Below are 25,625 nucleotides of genomic sequence, written 5' to 3' on the forward strand. Positions count from 1 at the left end.
TTTAATTGCTGCTGAATCAACTATTATAGTTCGGGTCTTGGACATGGTTCACTTTTGTACGTCTTGTTCTAGCAACATTGTTTGAATTATATCTAATTTTATGTGATGTGGACCTGAAGGTATGCTGTGGTATCTGGCACCAAGATGTTAGAAGCAGATCCTTTAAGTCCTGTAAGTTGCGAGCCTGGGCCTAAATGGATCGGACTTGTTTGTTCAGCACATCCCACAGATGCTCGATTAGATTGAACCAGAACCAGCATTAACCTCTTGAGCAATTTGAGCTACAGTAGCTCGTCTGTTTGATCAGACCACACGGGCCCTTTGGTCCTCACGTGCATCAATGAGCCTTGGCCGCCCATGACCCTGTGGCCGGTTCACCACTGTTCCTTCCTTGGAGCGCTTTTGACCACTGCAGACCGGGAACAGCCCACAAGAGCTGCAGTTTTGGAGATGCTTTGACCCAGTCGTCTAGCTTATACATAATCATATATAAAATGTCATATAGACATTAACTTAAAAAATAAATCTTGTATACAAAGTTGAAAAGGATGAGTTAAAGCAATATAAAAACATGTTGTTATTCCTTATTGATCATCATAGCCTATAATTGTTTACAAGTGCTACTTAATATTAAAATAGGAAGCAATGCTCAAATGTATTGTTTGTTTTTTTATCATTCTTGGAATGGAATATATTGCGTTTGCAGGCCCACCAGGTCATGGTGTACATTGGGTGACTTCTAAAATATGGGAACCACCTCAGCTTTCTAGTGGGACGCATTAAAGGACGTGTGTGTACATCCATCCTTCTGCCGCAGATCCAGCTTTTAGAAACCAATAGGGGGAGCCATGCTAAAAAGAAACAACAAACCTACATTTTTCTTTTCAGCACCCGATAAGTCTCAACTATTGTCCTTCGTTTATTGAAGTAATTGAGACATATACAACCAGAAATAGTCTATATATACACGAGTAGTCTTTCTAAACGTGCTAACTGTGTGTCGGTGTCCCCCATGCCAGTCGATGGTGCGGTCCATTGGACAGGCAGAGACCGTCCCGCATAGAGAGGCTGTATTCGGCAAGCGGCTGCTGTGTGGTGGGCAGGGCCCCAGGACCTGGGCCCCCCTCTTCTTCTATCTTTAGTTTTCACAGCTGAGATCACACAAATCAGTGGGAATAGCTAATGCAATCATTCATCGATCGGTTTTCTCTTTTAATTGAGCTCAACTGTTTGTTACTGGTCAGATTTAAAGGGCCACTGCATTCGGGTGTGTTCAAAACTGGGAGTTCCTCTTTTTACGCGTCTCTTTTGGACCCTGTAATGGAATGACTGACTACAAACCATGAACAAAATGGAGAACAAGGCTCTAGAGAGCAGCTTTGAAGAAAAACTGACGCTGTCAGACAAAGGTATGTACAACTGAAATCAAGATATAAGCACAAAATGCCCACGAAACCCTGGAAGCGCACGGGTGGTCAAAGGACGCGGACTATTTCAGGGGGTCTTCATATGTACGAATAATTTCTATCATTTTATAGTGTTTATTTTCTGCACGATACTATAAATATGTTAAAAGTGGTTCGTTGAGGTTTCTGTACAGCCTGTCATTAAGAAAACGATAAACGTTCATTTGCGCGTGACCTGGATAACGGCTATTCGCATTTCTGTGAGGAAAATTTGTCGTGTAATGTCAACGCTGTTCATTTGTGGTGCCTTACATGACTCGGATTATATATTCGTCGTTTTGTTCATTTGATAATCACTATATTTCCAGTTGAAAACCATCAGTGCGTTTATATGTTTAGGTTTCATAGGTTTAAGCGCAGTACCGGTGTGCGCAAAAACAGCCACGCGCACGTCTGTTTACCCGCTACCTGTCTATTACTGCCATTATTCAGCACCAAATTAAAACTCAGATTTTTTCGTTGTTGCCATCATGATAAACCCTTCTCCTCCTCATGATACAACGCTCACTACGATCCTGCACAAAAATTCGTAAGAACACCCGTTTAACACCTTTAAAAACGAGGTTAAGATATTTGTCAGTGGGGTAAGAACATATAGGCTAGGCTATTATTATATGTAATGTTCATTTACAGTCTTATATCTATCTTTTCAATTAAATATATCTTACAATTCATATTATATTAGGTCTAATATCTTTAAGACGAAGATACTGATTAAAAAAAGGGTATTTTATAATGCTTATTAAGTGTCTGTGTCAAATAACAGCACTAACGTGCATTTATTTTACATGAAAGAGAGAATTTGGTTTATAGTTGTGCATCGGATGTATTCTGTAGTAATGTTATATATCTGTGGTTTAAACCCAGAGGTTGCAGGTTCAAATCCCATAAGATGTGATTCATAAACTACTATTGTTCTTGATCAAGGCGTTTAACCTCAGGTTCTGGTCATAATTAAGCTTCTTTGAATGAAAGTGTCTTCTGGATGCAATCCCTTAGGTCCTCTCATAAATCACCTTTAACGGCAAGGTCAGAGCTTCCAGATGTGTGTTTGCTGGTACACCAATGAGATCAGAGTGTATTATGCTACGGAAACATCCCAGTCATTATCTCACAAGATCTTGAGCAGCACATTCCTATCGCTTGGTGATGTTACGATGAAGGATTTAAAATGTAAAATTTCAAAAGGCTGTTTTGAACTGGCATACCACTTGTACGCTTGTACGGAACTAAATTATAATAATGCACAAAAAAGGAGGACTCTCAGTAGTGTAAGTGCATTCCTATGTGATGACTGTGTTAAAAAAACAGTCGTCATACTCTTCATACAGCTTTGCAACCATGATGATGAACACCTCTTCTGTAATATTATTCTCCCATTCTAGTGGTTCTTTAATAACCACATTCCTTCTTTTTAAAGGACCATTCAGTTCTGATCTGGTTCCTCCCACATGTTGTTCTGGTATCTGTTATTCACATCATGTGAATGTAAAGCTGATCCTAGATCAGTGGGACTGTATGTCTCACACCTTGGGCCGTTTGAGTCACGTACAGCAGTGTGCCGTTATTGTTATCAGCTCTGATGGAGGCCTTGTCCTGCAGTGTGAGGCTCAGAGAGAGCGAGAGAGAAGGACAGGTCAGAGAAGCCTCTGTACAGCAACATTGATTGCTTTGTAGTGAGTGTTTTGGGCTCCAGATCAAGACTTTTCAAGACTGAACTTGTTCAAAGGGACACTGTTTCCCCATCACAGATGAGTTGGTATGGCTCTCTCTACACAGACTCAGGTTTTCTCTCTCTCTCTCACTGGAAGACATTTTCTGCACTGCATGTAGCTATTACTTGATGAGACTTTATGGTGCGTTCACACTTTTTTTTTTGGTTTGATTAAAAGGAACCCTGGTGCGATTGCTCCGTTATTGCAGTTCATTTGAATAAGTGTGGACACTTCCAAACGAACTCTGGTGCGGTTCGACTGAAATCTGAACGCATCACAGACCAAAGACATGTAAACGAACCAATAAACGGGACAAGAAGCGACCCTAAAAAGGCCAGAATGCTCAAGCATACCCGTTTTTTTCTTATCATGTTGCGGTGTTTCGGTCACAGTTCAGTACAGGCATCACAACCCTGTGTCCTCATAGCAGATCTTCGTTTGTGTGTGACGGAGAGATTCCTGTCGCTGTTTTGACTCTTTTACACATTTTGTAAGCTCTTCATAAGTTCTTAGCTGGTCAAAACATATGGAGCTACACACTTACAGGGAGTGCATTTAGCCCAGCACACAGCATTATTTTTTAAGTTTTATTATATACACCATAAAAGCTGACCAATCAGGTTGTGAAGATATTCCTATGCCTTTAGGCTCAGGATCTTTAGGTTTGGTGTTAAAATGTGAATGCTAAGCAGACTAAATGGAGATTTTTTGCTCCGGACTATATTAATTAAGCTAAATGAAACTTCATAGAAGATTTTAGAGCCTTATGCCATACAAGAGCCTATAGGTCATAAAACAGTAGTAATTCTGTAGTTATGTATTTATACTTAAATGTATGCTATTTCAATAAAATAACTAGCTTACATTATTATTTAAATCAGCAAAGTTTGCAAACAGTAAAAATGTTCAGCCACATAATTTAAGTTTGCAAGGAATAAGCACAATAAAATCTCCAAAGAGCAACTCAAGAACACTGCAGCCGAAATGTCTCTTGAGAAAAGTCTTCTGCCTGAAGTGCAGAACCACTGAAGAGTCTTTATTTTTAAGAGTAAGCCCAGATGAGAACATTTGTGAGGTTTATTTCCTGTGGGATGGCGTTATTGTTCGAGCTGAAGGCTTTTGTCTGTGTTAGTAATGCATGACGTGGATATTCTCATTCGCAGAGACACTCAGAGCCAATGATGAAATATTTCCTGCTTTTTTTCCAAGAGGTCTTGGAGGGTTGGAAATTTCGATATCTGGCCAAAGCGGCCAGCTCAGCAGACTGCAAGGATTCTTGCAACAGGTTTCATACATATAATTTCATAATAATATTACCCAACAGACTGAAAAAGCAGGCTTTAAAATCATTTTCTGTCTTCACGGTCTAAATAACCTGAAAAGCTTCCATAGAACTGTATTTTAGTCATCTAAGTTGCCAAATCATACCAAATGTTGTCATAACCATGATCCAAGAAACCTATTTTTACTTCTGCTTTCAGTGGAAAATATAAGTATGAGTTTGTGTCGTATCACCACATTTTCTAAGATTTTATGTTGCATATATCATGGCAGTCGGTGTCGTGCACGGTAATCATGACTGTTTTCAAACATAATGTTGTTATACACGAAGACCAAGTAGAGGGGATGACTTCTATTTCTGGATGTATCTTTGGCAAGAGCTGCGTGTCATAACCGTGTAGGAAGACGGAAAAGGAAAGGGAGGAGGAAGGAATAGAGAGAGGAGGGAAGCAGCAGCATGGAAGGATTTCATTTGAATGTGAGACGTTTGTTTCCAGAGGCCTGAATCTGAAGTTTTATGTGGGCGGAAGAGCAACAAGATGAGAGAAAAAAGACGAGAACTGGAGAGAGCTATGAAATCTGCCCGGAAACAGCTTGGATTGTAGTGCTATATGGGACAATGTTTATTTTCTGATATTATTTATTTGATGAATAAATGTCAGAGTGCAAGACTTTATTCAGACCACCTTATCAACCAAAAATACATTGTTATTATAATATCCTTAGTCTTTAAATTGCTCATCTTTATATGAATTTTTTGGCTGTATTGTCTTCTTGTGTTGCCAAATTGTTCATTGGAATACTGTTTTTTTTTCCTCCATAAATTCTGCCGATTAGCATTTTGATTTCAAGGTTATTCAAAGCACTATAGAGTGTTTAGTAAAATATTTTTATGGTTAAAAGGTTAGTTCACCCTAAAAAATTTGAATTCTGTCATCAATTACTCACCCCAGTATCGATCCTAGACTTCTGGAGTCCCTGTCAGTGCAAATAATTAAAAAAACCAAATGACCCCCAAAAACTTGATCAGTCAACAAATCCCAATGAGTTGAAACGGTAATACAATAAAAAATGAACAACATTACAAACAATAGGACCAATACAATATAAAGATACAAATACAAATATAATAACATAAACAATACTAAAAAATAATAGCCTACTATACAGAAATTGAAAAAAAGTAATCAACTGTAAAAATGAAAAACAGTCTTCTCAGTAAGAATTTAATATACATAGATTCTTATTAAAGTTACAAAAGTTATTCAGTGAAGAGCAGTGAATGATTCTCTCATTTTCTTTTGTTGTTTTATTAATAGTAAAACCCTCTGGTGCTCTCTGGTCATTTTTTATGACTTGTCTTGTTTATTTAGAATTTTTTATTTTATTGTAATGGTACAAAACTTGGTAAAGATTTTAGCCCTTGCTATGTGAAGACTCAAAAAAATCATGGACATTATTCGAAGAGGACAAATGGTCCTGAAAAAATAGAAAAAACATTTTCATAACAATAATTGTAAATTTCTGTAATTTATTTTAAGTTAATCTTTTTTTTAAAAACTTTTTCACTTCAGCAATAATCTGCCACATGTAAGATAGTTTAAGTTAGAAATGTCTTTTTCAGGTTTATGCTCAAAAAGTGGATAAATGTTATACAATAAATATGATTTAGTACCATAAAATACCCTAAAAACACAAAATATGAATTAAAAAAAAGATTCTGTCATTTTTGACCGCCACACAAAGAGCACCAGAGGGTTATGGCCCGGTTTCACAGAGAGAGCTTAGATTAAACCAAAATTAGTCCTTAGTTTAATGAGGGCTTTTAAGTAGCTTTTATAAATGTTTCTTAGAAATAAAAACATTACTGGTGTGTATCTTGAGACAAAACAATTGCACTGATACATTTTTTAGAAATGTTAGTGCAAGTTGCTTTCAGTTAAAACAGCTCAAACATGCATTTTAGTCTGGGACTATCTTAAGCCATGTGTGTGAAACCGGGGATATATGACAATAAACTGGCTGCTGTCACTTTAAAACCAAATGCTCAGCTCTAACATATTTGAGTGTTTTTGATCATTTAAGAGCACACCCGTACCCAAAGTATACTTGTCCATGTTTTGCTCCTTACGCCCGTTTCACACATACTCCGTCTGCAGTGCGTGTGCGGTGCGTGTTGCGTTGCGTGTGCGTTGCAGGAGCCCTACACCCTGTAGTGCTTTCACATATGCTGCGTTTGCAGTCCGCAACTGATCCGCTGTTGCATATCACAAACACAGCATTTATTCATTATTTTTTAAAATCCAAAAGTTTTTACTGAACATGCCTCGTCAGAATTGCAATTCTCTTTGTTTACTCTTTAATAGAAGTCAGGTTACGTAGCCTACTACATTTAAACATCATTTTATTAAAGTCATTTATTCATATTTATATACTTTAGATTTAGCTCACACAAGTGGCAAAACATTTAAACATAGGTTATAGCCTTAAATCACAAACATTTTAAATTAGAAACTTACAATAGCCTAGTATATTCAAAAACAGCCGACTCTCGTCTTTTCTTTCGTTTTTAACCCCTTTTAAAAGAAATCCTGCAGGTCAAAAAGAACTTTGCTTTTCACCTCCAAAAAAGTACGAGTGCTATCCATTATGGCACTTTTTTTTAACCTAAATGCCAGGTAAGGTGTCGGTTTGTTGCTTTACTTGAGAAAAAAAGCCATCTGTTGACTTTGAAACAAGAGTATATTTTAAATGATATGCATCTGTGGTGAAATTAAAAATAAACGTACTGACGCGAAAATCTAGTAATGCGAACAATGTTCTATCACTTTAATGCAGCAACGCAGCGCAGCAAAAAATAGACTCGGTACGAAAACGATCCGTGCACTGCTGCAGACGCAACGCTCCTGGAACGGACTGACGGACCGCATCCGCGTGCAGTGTGAAAGCTGTCATCCGTTAACATGGGTACTGACAAAAAATACGCACCGCACACGCACTGCAGACGGAGTATGTGTGAAACGGGCGTTACACAGAAAGCTGCCTTCACAGCTCAATACGCTTTTAAATCTTTTTTTTTACTATAGTGCAAGTCCTGCAGGAGACTGTGTATTCCGACACTAACATTACATGATTCGACTTATTTGGATATTACGTGGGAAGGCTTTAAAGGAAAGGAACAGAATGCGGCATTAGTGTTTTCATGTAACTCAGTACTTGTTTAAGTAATTACAATGTTACTCACCTTAAAATAAAGTGTAACCCTGCATTGTTTGTATGTAACCGTAGGAAGTTTAGGAAATGGCACATCTGGCTCTACAAGGACACTAGATATCTGGATGACCTGGATGTCCTTCTTTCCTCTTAGAACATCAATAGCAGACTTTCAGTGATCGCTTAATAACCTTAAGCAGCTGTAAGCAGATGAAGTCATTTTAAGATGAAGAAACACCATAATTTGGTGGTTCTTTCCACTCCGAGCTCTGTTTACCCTAAAGCTCATAATGAAAGTGTGCACTGATGTTTCAGATCTCTGAGCCATGTCTTTTTTTTAAATGACAGTGCTCTATGAAATTAGAGATTAATCGTCTTAATCTGCAGTTCAATAATGAGGTGTGGCGTCTGCAGAACCGTGGAAGTCTGGATCACGTTTTTGTTGGCAAAACTGTTTAGTCCCAGCAGCTGAAATATAAACAAAGTGAGAATTTGTGTGATTAGATCAAGTCTTCACTGTTGCACAATGACTTTTCTTGGCGGCAGGAAAACAGTGGAAATCAGTCTGGGTCTTACGTAAACGGGGCGTGTGGATTCCCTTTGAGTCAGAACATGAGAAAACAGGATCTCCTCAAGGACAGACGTTTTTAAATGAACCGGAATGAATATGTGTTTACCAACAATGATCTGAAAATGAGGTCAAACTTTGAATAATTTCTGAATAATGCATTTCATTGTTGGTGCACTTGGAGAATGTTTGTGAAGGGTGGTTATAAATGCTAATTTATGCAGAAATGCTGCTAATTTTTCTGTAATTAGAAAGCAACGGTACATGCTCAGAGTTTAGTTTTCATTATATTCAAGCTTGTAGCGTTCTAGCAAACTTTACTCAGCACTTTCAGTTTATACTACATGGGTTTGAATTCTTTCATCCTTCCCGCAGACCAAAGGGGATTTTCAGACTTCAGTAAGCACATTACATTTCTACGGAATAGTGGAGACTTTTCAAAGCTTTCTGAGCTTTCTTTTGCTCTATAAATCCTCTGACATAGTGTTTTCTTTGTTGAAGTGAACTTCTAGAGTTTACTCCAATGGTTCTGTGGGCTCTGTTTATTTTTTGACGCCTTGTCTTCAGGGTTGGTGGGTTGGTGGTCTTTATGTAGAATCAACAAAGTGTGGTTGGTGAGACTCTGGTGTGCCTGGACTATAAAACAAGTGGTCGTACTTTTAAAATATTTATTCATTTTTCTGATTATAACATCTAGCAGTATTTTACTGTAATAAAACAATAAGCCATTACATGTTGTTAAAAAATTATTTTACAAGAGTAAATCCAAGAAGCACAATGCCTAAAACCCCCTTAACTGCGGTAATATCGAATGTATTTAAAATGATATAAGGGTCAGAAATTAACCAGAACTTGAAAATGCCTATGCAAATATTTCAAATGGGTCTGTAGTGAATTCCTGTTTTTTGTTTTATACGTTTTTATTGTTATTTTTTAATGTGTGATAACTAAGGACACAATATTAAGATTTTTAGATTAAAATATCCAAAAACCTACTAGAACAGTGTTATATATTTGTGTACTTACATTAGCCCAGATGTTTCCAAATACGTTTAAATCCAGTGTAATAAGTGCCTTTTTTTTTTTTTTTACCAGGACATGGACCATGACCATGTGCGGCCTATAAATGAGATCATACCCTCGTTACCCTCGATTTCCACTTTAATATATTATATGTTTTATTAGACAAGGCAACAACTGTTTGGATACAGTTATAGACAGAAAACGAATCATTCTTATACATCTCAACACATTTAGTCTTATTGTTTGAATCTCGTTTTCTTGATTTACCGCGAATACCCGGTTTTACCATGCCTAATATCGCTGCAACTCTTCTGAAAACGCCTTGAGAGTGCTTTATTGGTGCAGTGTTTTTAAACTTGAGACTCTATATGTGGCTATTTAATTGACATATCCATGGAAATGTTACTAGTATCTCATTTTCCACATTGCCTGAATATAAAAATGTCAATATCAATGTAACATATTTGCTCTGGCTCTTGTTATCAATGATTTTGTCCCATTGTTGTGCTTGTATTTGTCGCCTGTTGCCATTGTCCCAGCAGAAGGTGGCAATTGTTTAGTGTTGTATTTGTCCCGCCCCTCCTCTGCTGTGATTGGATGGCTGGGTAAAAAGTGACAGTGATGAGCTCTGCATTTTTTCCCAAAGCTTAAGATTCTTCAACAAAAACATGGAGCTGCCATTGAAACCAATTGGAAAAATTTGCTAGCCTCAAGAATAAATACTTTGATGGACACACAACATTAGATTTTTAAAATGTTCTTTAAAAAAATGTATTTTAAGAAATGTTCACTGAAAGGTTCTTCCATCGTATCACTGCAAAAACAACTTACCGTAAATAGGTTTATTTCTGACCCTGGTTTGTATATGTTGAATACAGTGTGTGTTAGTGTCAGATGCTGTTGTTTAGTGTATGTTAAGGCTGTTGGCATTAACTTTGTGTGGTGCTATAAAGTCTCAACTGGTTCACCAGCAGCTGTAGCCATCAGTGCAGCTTTGACGAAAGACATGAGTGTTTAAGAAAGAGAAAACAGTCGTTAGCATGTGCTTGTGTGTGTGTTCACACACCCCGCCCGTCTCCTGTCTCACTCCAGTGTGGCCAAAAGACTGGCCTACTAATATTAGCGCCACAGCTGCGCAAGTGCGTTTGCATCCCTTTGCTCAACATTATTGCCGCATAACACTAATCTAGAAACAGCATTGCCACACCTTAAAGTGTTTCAGCAGTCGTAACATAATCTAAAACAGATGCTCTATGCAATGGCTAAGTGGTGGGAGAGAGTCTGCTGCAGCATTGTGATCTCAGAAGGCGTTTCCTGCTGGGAATGAGTCACATGACACATCATTTCTTGGGTTCTTTCCCTGATGTTCTCACATCTGCTTATGATGACCTTCAAAATGAATTTTCTGTCACGGCAGGATGGCTGATTAACACTTTCCCACAAGTGTGTCTGAATAAACTCATGGGTATTTATAGACGTGGTCATATGCTGAATGTAATATTAGCTGCTCTTCACAGAACACTGCCTGATCTTAAGTTCGTATGTTTTAAGTACCGAGTCATGGTGGCTTGGGTTGGCGGTGTCATTTCCGCTTTCATCTTGGCTTGGAAGAGACTCAGTCAAGGCCGCAGGTTGTCCGTCCTCCATTAAATGACCTTAGTATCAAGTGGCTCCTAATGGAAGGAGCGTGCAGGGAATTACAGGGGCATTTCCTTCTAAACACGCTGCATTTGGCTGCCTTTAGACAATTGCTTTTTATTTAGCAGGTACGTTATCTAAAAGCTGCTTACAGTGCTCTAATTGTGAGGTGCACCTGAAGTAATTTGACGTTTCTGAAGCGGTTTGCTTGAGGTGATAAGGTGTATTGTTTGTTTGAGTCATTCTTTTACAGAATCAAAGAGATCTAAGCATCTGATTCCCAATCCTTTTCACTGGTTTTTATATTTATGATTTTCAAAAGCCATTTATACTGTGATATGTTAGAGGCCCTCTTTACACTGGTATTAAGATGCATTTTTGGGCGATCGGATCACAAGTCGATGATGCTTTCACATGCTTTTAGCCCCTTTCACACTGCACGTCGGACCCGCAATATTGCCGGGTCGCCTTCTGTGTGAAAGCAACCACGTCCCGGAATTGATTACCGAATTGAACCTGGGGCGGGGACCTAGTAACATTGCGGGGTTCGATCCGGGACAAGCGCTGTGTAAACAAAAGCCAAAACTAATGCCGCAACGTGTACGTAGTTATCGTGCGACTCCTAGAGCTTGTTTTTTTCAATAATACAACCCTGCAGTGCCAGAAGAGCTAGTCGGTGTTTTAAACGCAGAGAGTGTTCGTATACAAAAGAAACTAAAATTAAACAAGCAGAAATGTGCGCAAACTGGACACGAGACCACGTAGCTCCTTACTATTCGCGCTGAAGCTGAGATCGCTCGCTATTACACATCACATACGGACCGTTATGGGTTGTGTGTGAAAGTGCACATATTACGGTATTTCGCTCGCAGTGTGAATGGACCAAATCTAGCGGCCTGGGAACAAATGCCGGGTCGTATTATCCGTGTATTTGCCGGAATCGCAGTGTGAAAGGGGCTTTAAAGGGTTAGTTCACCCAAAAATGAAATTTATGTCATTAATGATCCTAATGTTTTTCACACCCGTAAGACCTCCGTTCATCTTCAGACACAGTTTAAGATATTTTATATTTAGTCCGAGAGCGTATTGAAGTGTATGCACACTATACTGTCCATGTCCAGGCAGGAAGGGAATAAAAACATCATCAAAGTAGTCCATATGGGACATCAGTTGGTTAATCAGAATCTCTTGAAGCATCGAAAATACATTTTGGTCCAAAAATAACAAAAATGACGACTTTATTCAGCATTAGTCTTCTCTTCTGGTTAAAATAAAGATTCAAACGGTTCATGAATCAGCAGATTGATTCATGATTCGGATCGCGTGTCAAACTGCTGAAATCACGTGACATTTTTATTCCCTTTCTGGCCATGAACAGTATAGTGTGCATACAGTTAGATACGCTGTCGGACTGAATATAAAATATCTTAAACTGTGTTCTGAAGATGAATGGAGGTCTTACGGGTGAGGAACGAAATTAGGGTGAGTCATTAATGACATAAATTTCATTTTTGGTTGAACTAACCCTTTAATGCAGGTGTAAACAGTTTGAGCTGGTCCAATTTCTACTACGTCCAGATATAGTCAAAAACGCATTCTGATTGCTTTCGTAGTCTAAACACTCATGTGGTCCAATCAATGTTTTTGTCTCTGCCTACTGACTTAATGCATAAACATTACGGGAAGCGCACTAGCCATATGGGATTTAAACTTTGTCGGCTGAAGACCCAAGTTTGGTTTGAAGATGGAAAACATAACAAACAAAACAAACTCTCTATTCCTGATTTCTAACACACACACTGTCCGAGCAGAAACCAAAGATGCTGCTCTCTCTATGTTGTTCTAGTGTAAATTGCACAAGCTTTTTTTGTCCATTAGATCAAAAGATCTGAAAAAACCTATGCCTTTACCCTTCCATAGTCCCTCCCCTCGAAGAAATCAGGACAGAAATGGTCGAAAGTGGACAAAAGAGATGGATTAAAACACCAGGTGTAAACGGGAATGTGTCTCCCTCGTCTACTTGTGATCCGATCGACCAAATACACATATTAATAACAGGACTGGAGAGCCTTCACTCCTGACACTTCAGCCAGGAGCAGCTCTTATGACAGGCAGCATCAGTTCGCTCTGTTTTTACATATTTATATCTGTCCTCTTCTGCTTCAGTGCACACAGAGACGGCTAGACATGACACAGATATTCCCAGATATACCTTCTCTACATCCCTGTCATACATTTTCACATTTTTGGGGGTGTATTCTTTCTATTTTGAATTTTGTCATGAATTTTGTTGTAGGGCAAATTCTGCATAAAAGCTAGTATCACATAATAAAACCAATTTCACCTCTTCTGTCTATGTATTTTAACTATGCATTTATTTTTATTATCATTCAAATGTAAATATATACATTTTTTTTAAATGATCTTTTTGAATACAAAATGATGTTCAAAAGTTTAGAGAAAAATATGTATAATTATTAGGGCCGGGACTTTAACGCGTTAATTAAGATTAATTAACTACGGGACTTTAACGCGTTAATTAATTACGCAAAAAAAAAAAAAAAAATTAATCGCACTTATTTTTGCCTCGCGGAACGTTTTTCAATGAATGAGTTTTGACGGACCGATTATACTGGAACACCAACTAGCGCTCATGAGTTACGACAACAACCATGAAAACAACAAACCATAGTGAACATGAACGAAGAAGCTGATGAGACCGCTTTGCTTGGCCCCGTGGATGGGAAATTTAGTTTTAAAAAACGAAATGATGGAAGCGTCGACAAGAGCATGGTTGTGTGCAAGCTATACAACAGGGGTATCCAAAGTCGGTCCTGGAGGGCCACTGACGTCCTGCAGATTTTAGCTCCAGCTTGCCTCAATACACTGCTAAAGTTTCTAGTATGCCTAATAAGACCTTAATGAGCTGGTACAGGTGTGTTTAATTGGGGTTAGAGCTAAACTCAGCAGAACAGTGGCCCTCCAGGAGCAGGATTGGACACCCCTGCTATACAACAAGGAATTAGCGTATCACCGCAGCACATCGAGCCTCAAATATCACAAATATGCTTTTGCTACACTTAATGGCAAACATTGCACTGGTCTGCTGGACTGAAATAAATAAACAATATTTTGTTGATTAAGCTTATGTATTCAGTCATTATTCAATGGTATACTAAAAATACATGTAAAAAATTACTTCTCATTGTTCTCAGGTAAAATATTTATATGCGATTAAAATGCGATTAATTTCGATTAATTAATTACAAAGCCTCTAATTAATTAGATTAATTTTTTTAATCGAGTCCCGGCCCTAATAATTATATTCAGCAAGGATGCATTCAATTGATCATCTCAGTAAAGACATCTCTATTTTAAATAAATTCTGTTATTTTGAGCTTTCTTTTTATCAAAAAATGTTTTTTTTAATTAAATAATGAATCAAGGTTTCCACAAAAATATGAAGCACCACAACTATTTTTTATTAATAATAATAATAATAATAATAATAATAATAATAATAATAAGAAGAAGAAGAAGAAGAAGAAGAAGAAGAAATGTTTCTTGAGCAGCAAATTTGGATATCACATATTACAATCTTAGAAGAAAAGGTTCTATCTGTGCTACGTATTTGGAACCCATAAAAGATTCTATATAGAACTCTTTTTAAGTGCCAAAAGGGTTTTTTCCTGTCATTATAGAACCTTTTTAGCATTAAAGGTTCTTTAGAGTTGACTCAAGTATGAAAGGTAGGGTTGACTAAACTCCAAAGAACCTTTAATGCTAAAAAGGTTCTATAATGACAGGAAAAAAAACCTTTTGGCACTTAAAAAGGGTTCTATATAGAATCTTTTATGGGTTCCAAATACGTAGCGCCGATAGAACCTTTTAAGATTCTATATAGAACCTTTTTTTCTAAGAGTGTCCTATAGGATCATGTGAAACTGAAGACTGGAGTAATGATGGTGAAAATTTAGCTTTGATCTCAGGAAACAGGTATTTAAACTAATAATATATCACAATATTACTGTTTTACTATATTTTGAGTAGAAGATTCTTTTTTGTTGTTGTCAAATGTTGCTCAGTGTGTTGTGATCCCATGACACCTTTCAGAACGGTTTCCTCATCTTTATCATTATGAGCCGATTAAGCGAACACAGTGTGGGCCGTGACATGAGTTGGACCGAGCAAAGCGTGATTGTTAGCAGAAAACATTGAATTAGCCAAAATATTCTGAAAGAATTCTGCAGACATTTTTTTAGACAAGGTTTTGTGTGGGCCTAGACATAAATGCTGTTGTTTGCACAGCTCTTTAACATGATTCTGAATCCTTCCCAATGGGATTTTTTTCACTTAGAATTTTTGTAAAGGTTTACCTGGGCGTGTATTTTTTTCTAGGGGTGTAACAATACCCTCATGCCACGGTTTGATACTGAAATCATGATATGATATTATTGCAATACATCAAGAAAATGGTTTAACAAAAGGTTAACAAAAAATGGACTGCCCACTAAAATTCTAAATTTGGTTTCACATTAGGGGTGGGAATGAATAACTCAATGCACAAGACAAATGTTACGCCAGAATAAAAATATGAATGATTCTGATGCTAAAATATATTTTTTTGTAGACGAATATGCCTTCACTCTGTCTCTGACTAGAGATATTTGGCCACTTTTTACTCGTAGCATGAGATATTCGCCATTATCAGGACTCACAAATCCCTCATTGCATTATTATACAATACATATTCATCATTATGTACAGTAGTAGTTTAATGTAGTACTGACACTAAAACTCTTTTTATGACCGTACATAGTAATTTTCATTTTGGGTGAACTATTCACATTTCATATTGTCACTATCCACAATATTGCATTTTTGTATTGCGATATATTGTGACACGATATATTGTTACACCCCTAATATTTTGTATTCTATTGCATTTACAAGATTAGACAAACAACTTTATTCTGTGCAATAACATGCACTGATATATTGTGTGTAACTTTACTGTAGCTCAAACAGTAGTAGATCGTGGCACTATAATGCTAAGTTTATGGATTTGATACCCATGGAATGCATGAATTGAATGTATAACTTAAATGCATTGTAAGTTGCTTTGGATTAAAGCATCTGCCAAATGCGTATATTTTAAACAAGCAGTGAGGTAGAAATATACTAAGAAAGTCAAAACATTCATTTGATTTCCCGTTCTCGTGGCTATGCTGCTGAAGGCAGCTGCCAAAACATGCGAACGGATAGATGTGGGTCACTGCACAAAGTCACTGTGCCGACATCCTTTACGTCCACACACATATACACACTCACACTGTTTAAACATGCACATATACATTTGGATGCTCTTTCCATTAAACCACTCATGGGCAGCTTTAATATAGACAGATAAAATCCCTTAAAGAGGCTTATCTCATTTTTACTCATCTGAGGTCAGAGGCTTTTGGGCGTTTGCTAAAAAAAAAAACATAAAAAATACAAACAACTGTTGAAAACGTGCATATTATGACATAAAATACAGTGTCTTTTGCATTGTGCACTGAATGAGCTGAAGTGTTTATTGATGATGATTATTTCCAGATGATTGATCTCGATAATCACACTGAAGCGTCTCAGTATGAGACCAATTAGCAAATGATGCAAGATAACGCTTACGGGTGTCGTGGGTTTAAAACGCTTGCCTTTGTTCTGTTTGTTGTGTCTGTAATCGAGGCAACCGTGTGGTTCTTGTTGTTGGATTGAGGATAAAAACATGAGTGCCATGAGCTGTCTAGTTTGAAGAACAGCTTTTAGTAGTGAAGTCAGTCTTGCCCTACAGTCTCGCAGTTATATATCAATGTATAGGCTGGTTCTGAGTTTCCATTTGTGCAAGTGTCTGAGTTCATTGGGGGGGTGTTAAAATATTAATGGTGTTTGGATGATTCCAGCACTCCACTGGCGTCGTTTGCGTGTGCACGTGTGCGTGTGTGTGTCAGTGCAGATGTGGGTAACCCAGTTTATCCAGCATGTTGATCTGCGAGACAGATTGTTGCCACTCCACTGGATACTTCAGAAGAGCCCCAAGAGAAACATGTAATTCTGTTGCTGTTCATTGTTCTGTTTTGTATTTCTAGTGCTGTGAATGTTTTTACTTGCATTGCTAAATGTAAAATGTTAAATGTTGTGCTTAGACACGTCACATGACAAAGACCACACGATACAGATGTTCAGTATTAGACATGTAGAAACAGGTGTTATGGTTTAGGTAGCAGTGATTTACTGCAGAGTTTTTTTTCTTCTTCTGTATCTTAAAGTAGACAGTGTGTTTTTCTATCAGGGCTACGGTCGTGAACGCTGAGATCTTTCAGTATTTCAGCGTCAAATATACACAGTTTGTGTTGTTTATTATTAGAAGTATAACTGGGTCATTCTCAGGAAATGGTGCTATTTGTTCCTGAAATTTTGAGGAAGATTATTTATAAACAGTTCTTAACCACTTGCCAGTGAATTTTAGCATTCAGTTATATTATTTAAGATTACAATTTTAACTGATAATACTTTTTAAAACACACTTTGTGTGCCTTTTTGTTATTGAAAATTATTAATTAATTGAATTATATGCATCCTTATAATTCAAGTACAAGATGTACAAGTATTATATTAATTTCTTAGAAAAGCTAGTGTACAACTAGTGTATGACATTTTCTTTGTCTTCGAACATGCTTACATACATGGCTGAGTGTGAAATGGTTAATAATAACCTAGCAAATATTATCACATTTTTCACAGTCAATATTTTTGCCCTTTGTGCCATAAAAATCTGTAAAAACGATCAATAGCTCTTTTTTTCCTTCACAGCTGAACTGTTGAACTTTTATTTATTTATTTGCATTATTTTCTTATCAGTAAATTTGTCAAATATTGTGACTTTATTGTGACTTATTAATTAGATCAGCATTAAAGGATTAGTTCACTTTAGATGTGGCCAAACATTATAAATTACTTAGGGACAGTACTTGATGACAAACTAAAATTTAAAACAAATACTGATATTAGTAGAGAAAAAATCTTCGGCATATGTATTTTTTTGTAGAAAACTTTAAACTTTTAATATGGATGTTTCTTTTATGAGAATGTATGTCAGAAATAAGAGTAAGTTGATTAGTATTGTAAAAATGTGCAGTAAGATAGTTGGAACTGATTTAAGGTGGGTCAATAAAGGCTTTCTGAAGTGAATCAATGCATTTGTGTAAAATATCCATATAAAAGTTATAAAGTCAAATATTTTGCTTCCGCCAGACCGCCTTCCATATTAAACTTACACACGCTACATCCTAGTGATACACTTTTTTCATAAGTTGAATACGGAAGGTGGTCTACAGGAAGCTAGATATTTTCAAATATGGATATTTTTCTTACAAAACCCCATCAATGAACTTCAGAAGGCCTTTATTAAAGACCCAGAGCCGTGCTGAGTAAGTTAGTGTGCTTTTTTTGAGCGTCAAATTCAATGGACCCCGACACTTTAATAAAGTGTATAAACGTCAGGATATTTATTAATATAACTCCGATTGTGTTCATCAGAAAGAAGAAAAGTCATATACATCTACAGGGCTTGACATTAAGCATGTTCATGTGTTTGTCCTTCGGACAAGTAAATCGTTCATTCACTTGTCCGAGTAAAAAATTTGCTTATCTGGAAAAAAGTTCGATATTTTTTAGATTGTGTGTGTGTTGTAACTAAAATTTATTCTGAAGCAATATTCTCACCAGTGTTCAATCAGCTTTGACATATTTAAATCTGCATATTTGTGAATTAAAAAAATATATATTTTTACCTTTTATAAAAGGCATTTCCCCCCTAATCCTATTAACTATAGGCTATGCTTCAGGTTTAATTTTATATTGTTAAATTTGATCAATACATTAAATTAAATTAAGACACTATAAGGGCTGTTAACAATAAAATTAAATGATTTACACTGAAAAATTACAACTGCATTAAATAATGTTTTGAGATTTGTAGTTTTGAATAGACAAAAAAGAAATGTTGTAAAGAAATGTTTAAATATGAAACTAAACCTCCAGTAGGTGGCAGCAGGTGGCCATCTTAATGAGTCAGCCATTGAGTCGTTCATTCAAACGATTCATTCAAACACTGAATCGTTCAGTAACACACTTGTTGCTGTGAGACACTACGGTTCTGCTGTGTGTGAACGATTTTCGCTGCTGAAATGGAACAAAAGCACTCAATAATGCATCTAAAATGTATGTGACTTTAAGTGGATGTTAATGTCAGTGAATGTTAATTAATTGATTAAGAAACTGTCATATGAAATCAGTGTCATTTTCAGTCATGATGGTATTAAGGAAACAGCTAAAACGCTCTAGTGTTGTAATTTCTCCTCGAGAGGCTGCACGAGCATCAACAGCGCAGCCTTGTTATCGTCAGTTCATCATATATTATTATCCACCACTATCGATCGCCACTTACACTAAATGAATGCACAATCATTCTTGCATTTTGGTGATTCGCTAGTTATTTTTTTGTTTTAATCCGGCTCTTGTCCGTCGGGCAAGTAAAATTCTTTTTCACTTGTCCCTTCAAAAAATCGTTAATGTCGAGCCCTGATCTATCTATATATATAGATATCGGCTTGAGGGTGAGTAAATCATAAGGGAAATTTTCATTTTAAAGTGAACTACTCTTTTAAGGGAAATAGGCAAAAATGGCATTATTTCCTTAGAAGGATCCATGTGGAAATACTAAAATGAAGTTTATCAGCTGCAGGACACTTACAATTAAATTAATAGCAGTAAAGTATTGGTGGCATTTTCAAGTGTAAACAGTAGAAGAGATATTCTCTCAGTCTCTCTCTGTCCTTGTTTAGCTCTCTGCCGGTCATGTGCCTGTGTGTGCTGAACGCAGGCGCCCTGTGCCATGTTGTGCTCTGTTGCCATCCACACAGACAGTAGAGACGCATGCCACACATGCCTGAGGTCCGACTGACCCAGATCCACTGAGCCTTGTGCTCTTCCCTCTGCTGTGGACGGGCCGCTGACCCACTTCACACCATTGTGTCTGTAAAGCCCGTCATCCTAGTGCAAAAAACACAGAACCGTGTGCATTTACAGAAGGTTTTCAGAGATAACCACATGTAGGAAAAGAAAAAACACAAGTATGATCTTGTTAATGTGTTGATTCTTTCCTCTAGATGGGAGTGAGATGAAATGGTGAGCAAATGGATTGAAGTTTTGTTTACCTTTTTTGACAAAAGAGAAGACAACAACATCAGGTTGCACCGATTTAAAAATTGTAGTTGTTTCGACTACAGGCAGCCGATATTTTTTAAATCCCTTTTTGCCAGCAGTGAAGTACCCCTTTAATTTGAGAACAGTTTTCCGATAGGGACCAAAACAGTGTCCTATACATGGGACTTTTGCTCAGATGCCATATTTGGGTTGTATTTATAGGGCCATATTTTGTGGTGCCTGTTTAGGAAATGTCTGCTTTTACTTTTCAGAATTTTTGCCTAGTGGATGAATGAATACATTTCCTATTTTATTTTGTTATGTGCTTTTGTAATTTTTCTTAGTTTTTTAAAATTACTATTATGGTTTAATTATTTAAACAAAACTTAATTATATTTTTTTATTTTAGCTCTTATTTTTATTTCAGCTCAGCATCAGTATTTATTTACACAGTATTTTTTTTTTAGTGCTTCAACTTAATTTTTGTTCAGTTTAATATTTTTCATCTTATATTTTCATTTTTTTTATTTTTTTATTTAAAGATGCAATGTATAAATTTTAAGGACATCTAGTGGTGAGGTTGTGAAGTGCAACCCCACCCTTCCGAAGCACATAGAGAAGCTACGGTGGCCGACACAGGACAAAGATGTCATCATCGGAGACACCAGAGAGTAGCTAGTGCTCTGTAGAGCAGTTTGTCCTTTTAGGGCTACTGTAGAAACATGGCAACACAAAATGGCGATTTCACTGTAAGGGGACGGTGAATGGGGATAGAAACAGCTCATTCTAAGGTAATAAAAACATTATGGTTCATTATGAAAGGTCTTTATACTCCACTGAAAACATAGTTATGATTATTATATTGCATTTATGCCAGTGGATACTCATTAGACAATGCATCTTTAAATTAACAAAAATGTTTAAATATTTTTATAGTTATAATAACCTTGCCACCTAGCAACATTCCAAACCCCTTTATGAACAACTTAGCAACTGCATAGCAACACCCTGGCAACCACCCACAACACTCCATCATGGTGGTTGAGTTTTGAATTTGCGAGTTTCTTGTCTACTATATATTTTTATATAATTTAAAGAGTTCCAGCTCCTTTTATGGCTGATGAGGGATTGTAGGGTCTATTTTTACTGCGCTAGAGGTGAAACTCGATCTGGCTGCAGTGGACCTGACAGATCAGTGTCTGAACGCCACGTGAACTTCTATACTCAAGCGCAGGTGTCTGTGTGTTTAGCTCACTGCGGTCAGATGTGCTGAAGCAGCGATGCCCCCTGCTGTGACTATAGGACTCCGTGCGTGAATCAGAATATCAGGATGAAGATTCCTCCTAGAGGCCTTTTATTCTGAAGCACCAAATGTACTGCAACACAGCCTGCCAGGTCAAGTAGATCTTTCTCTTTTTTGCCCCAAACTCTCATCACTGTAGTGCGGTTTTCCGTTGCTGCGTCTCAGATGATCTGCACAGACATGTTCTAAACCCTTTGTATGCTTTAGTCTCGGGTTTACTGCTGTTTTTATCTCTTTGTCCCTCTGCCCAAACATTGTCTCATCGCTGGATCACATGCAGTGCTTTGCTTTCTTTTTTCAAGCTCACAAAGCTTTGGTATCAACCTCTTTTCTAAATGTTCTTCCTTGTGCATCTTGGGAGGTTTTGTATTTGTTCCTGTTGATGGGTGAATAAGACAACATGACCCTTTTGATTAGTAAAATTAATTATTATACCACAGTGCTGTTGAAATGGGAAGATATGTTCAGAGTTTTGCCGACCAGATACGGTGAAAGTTTAATCTGTCTACTAGCTCCCCGTCACGTTGCTGTGGTTGGTTGTAGCGCTATCCAATTGTGTGCAGAGGGAGTTTGAAAGAAGACCGTTTATCCCGCCCCTCGGATTGAGCTGTCAATGGTGAGTTCCCAGACCAAACATCTTGATGTGGGTCTGGCTCGTCAGGCTACTCATTTTGTGGAAGTCTAGAAGGTCTTAACACACCATTGGAAATCACTAAAAAGGCTGGGCTTGATTTCATAAGGAAGATATGAACTTTTGACTTGTGGGCGTCCTAAATTTGCTGCGTGTCCTGATTACAAATCAGTGTCTGCTTATGATATCTCACATCTGATATGCTTTATGTACCAGTCTTAATTGCTACTGTGAAGTACTAATTAATTCCATCTCCAAATTAGAGGAATTTAGCATCTGATTAGTGGGAGCGTATCTCTTTCCATGCCGAAGAAAAATGGCACACTTTCTGTGTCTTTCCCGGGACAGATGCCGTTTCTTTGTCTACGCAGACAGTTTGTCCCCTTGGTCTCGATGGTGAGACATTGCCCTGCTGCTAACCTTTACAGACTGAACATGGGAACCTGACTCCCTCTAAGAAGAGCACAGGGGGAAGCTGCCACTTATCATTAGCGTTTGATGTGTAGCTAAATGTTTGTAAGGAGTCGAATTGCTAATAGTGCATATTATTTTCTGGCGTATGTTATACTCTTCCGTTATTTACAGTAGCAAAGCTCAGCAATTGTCTCTTTCCACTGCTTAACAGCAGTTGCTTCTGTAGGCAGTCAAGCTTTTTGTCTTCCTGTCATGAGGTCTACCCTAAGAAGATGACAGCTGCACAATCAAAGACTGAAACCTCATCGACCTCAGAAACAACTGGAGAAACACAGACATGCCCTTTAATCAAAACAGGATGTTTAGACTCACGCTGACCTCATGTTTACCCCCTGAGGCCAGAGGTCAAGATGCTGTTTAACATTTAAATAATCATTTTGGACTTGGTGTGACACAATAGATATGATTGACACAAGGTCAACGGTCAGTTTCTTTATAAGTAGTTATTTAACAAATGCTATTTGCAGACTTTTTTGTGGTGTTTTGGGGATAGGACAGGAAGCGAAGTGGGAGAGAGAGGGTGGGACGGGATCAGGAAAGGTCCCCACAAGCCGGGATATGGAACTTGGGATGCCCGAAGCTTGTCTGAATGCTGCACACGAGGCTATGGGCCATAATAAATTTTTTCATGTAGTGCATTTTAATTTACATATCTTAATTTCATATATTAATGCATTTGTTTCTGGTCAGTTCTGGTATTTAATGTTTTCAACAACAACAAAAAATTATTGTTGAATATCCATTTTCACTTTAAAAAATGGTTATACTTTCTTCCTCATGAGAAACCCTGATATAAGCTATAATTGTGGTGTGTGGCCTTATTCGCCTACTTATAATATGCCCTAAAAGTATGCACTGTTTTTGTGAAGAAAAAGTGCATACTACTGAGTGTGTAGCAGAAGAGTAGGCAAGCTTTGGAACATGCTTCTTCTTTATAATTGTGTCTTTAACAGTTGCTTAGTTATGTGTATCCTTTCACTGTTTAAACTGCCCTATCATTTGTCTTGTCACAGTTAAAATCATCCACATTCAATTTCATTTCCTACCGTTTCAGAGGGAAATCTGCCAGAACCGCGATGACAACACGTTTCTGCACGTGTGTGTGTGTGTGTGTGTGTGTGTGTGTGTGTGTGTGTGTGTGTGTGTGTGTGTGTGTGTGCTTTTAAGTGAGAGCAGAGAGAGCAGGAGCAAGAGTATGTGCTTTTTGTACATAATAAAACATAATTTTGTGGAAATTATGGAAATAATTTGACATTTTTATCCAGTTTACTATATTTCTTTGCTTGGTCAGTGTCGCTGCGGGTTTTAGTCCTTATGCTGTTGTCAGCTATAATAACTGATAAATAACTTAAATAATTTGTCGAAGTGATATGGAGTTTGTCTGGCTATCACCAGACCAAGCTCAGTTTAAGATTGAACATCGGTCTGGGGAGTCTGCTCTGTATTTTCTTCTGCACAAGAGGCGTGATAAACGAGCATTATTCAAATGACTCTGTACGCAATTGGATAGTCCTTCAACCAATCAGACCACAAGAGGCGTGATCAACGGGCAACGACCCATCGCTTCTCTAATGTAAAATTACTTATCATGTTAAACCCACCAATAGCGTGCCAGCTGGATTAACCAGTCTGTGATTGGTTCCAGCAAAAGTGTAACAGAAGCAGTAGAAATGAATGTACAGGTTTTCAGACTGAGTTGGCTGGCGAAATCAAATCGCTTGCAGTTCAGGCTGGGTTTACCCAATCTAATATGGAACTGTGATGCAGTCAAAACCTGCCTGGAACTACTTTTGCCGTGTGTTTCCTAAAAATAATTGCACGACTTTGAATGTTTGCCAAGATTCAAGCGTTCAACAGGCCTGTAGTATTAGTACTTATAATGCGCTACCCCCAATACTGATCATGATATACAAGCATTTGATGCATTTTCCAATGGTTTCTTCATGTACCCATCACTCAGCCTTACAGATGAAAATGACTTTTTTCTAGATATACTGTGTGTTTGAAACTGATAGCAGACTAATGTCTGAAACTGATGAAGCTGTTGACTTGAGACCACCGGCTCTTTAATTGTATTTCAGATTACCTCTCCAGAGGTTATCGCTGCTCCAGCAGACCTTTTCTGCATCTGAAGTGAAGAGAATAAACATATTTAGTCAGCTGTTAAATGAGCAGTCACTACTGATCCCATTATTTAATTAGATTCATGCTATGATTATCTAAACTCATTTGAAGGGCTGCAGTCATGGATTTTTACAGTATAGCATTCAGTTAATCCTTCAGAAGCCACTAAATCCATTATGTTGTGGATGGGGGAGGGGTTAAGACTTGCATTAATCAAATGAAAGCACTAAGTTGAAAGGTGTAGCCTAAAAAGACCCCATGAAGTGACTTCACTAGTGCATGTTTATCATGCTGATATTGACATTAGTGTAGCGAGTGATTCCTCCAGGCTTCATCCACACCTTTATATTCAGAGAAACGAGATCCACAAGAGGCTAATGATTCTCTGCAGTGTTTCTCATGTGAAAATCCTGTGGGATGGAGATCGCATGCCGTCTTTAATGTATTTTACGTGTGAGTAAAGTGTGTGAACCTGATGCTAATGACCTGCTAATGTGGTTGAAGTGTTTTGTTAGCGAGAAAGCAGAGATCATTTCTGCAGAGTGATTCTAGGTGAAAATCTGATACATACAAAATACTGTATTAACATTCCTGCAGATTCTCTTCAGATGCACACAAGCCCTTAAGTGGTGCTGTAGTAGTCAGGGAATAAGTATATCCCATGGAGAAACTGATGATGGTAACCATAGTTTCAGTATCTGCATATAGTGCTTTGCACAGTTTGCAGATGATGTAATATGTAACAACATACCACAGAGATTTATGGAGAGACACAAGAGACCAAAATATCAGGAAAGGCTTTTTATGACTTGGCAAGTTAGAAACCACTTAGAAATCATCAGTAAATTCTATCAAACACTCAGAATACCCTAGCAACACACAAAAGCATTACTTTATTTGTTTGTTTGTTTGTTTACTCATGTATTTATTCCAAAGAATT

At 37.5% G+C, this 25,625-nt stretch overlaps 1 protein-coding gene across 4 annotated transcripts in view; it reads left to right on the top strand.

Annotated features, from left to right (window-relative positions):
* Window positions 1-1,066: 1,066 nt before the first annotated feature.
* Window positions 1,067-25,625, top strand: part of map7d1b (MAP7 domain containing 1b) — a 52,143-nt gene continuing 27,584 nt past the window's right edge. For all 4 annotated transcript variants that reach the window (XM_067425604.1, XM_067425606.1, XM_067425605.1 and 1 more), the window contains exon 1: window positions 1,067-1,409. In XM_067425604.1, the coding sequence (XP_067281705.1) occupies window positions 1,343-1,409 (67 nt within the window). In that variant the 5' untranslated portion in view covers window positions 1,067-1,342. The remainder of the gene's footprint in view (window positions 1,410-25,625) is intronic.

The sequence above is a fragment of the Pseudorasbora parva genome, chromosome 19, assembly GCF_024679245.1.
Source record: "Pseudorasbora parva isolate DD20220531a chromosome 19, ASM2467924v1, whole genome shotgun sequence".
Lineage (NCBI taxonomy): Eukaryota > Metazoa > Chordata > Actinopteri > Cypriniformes > Gobionidae > Pseudorasbora > Pseudorasbora parva.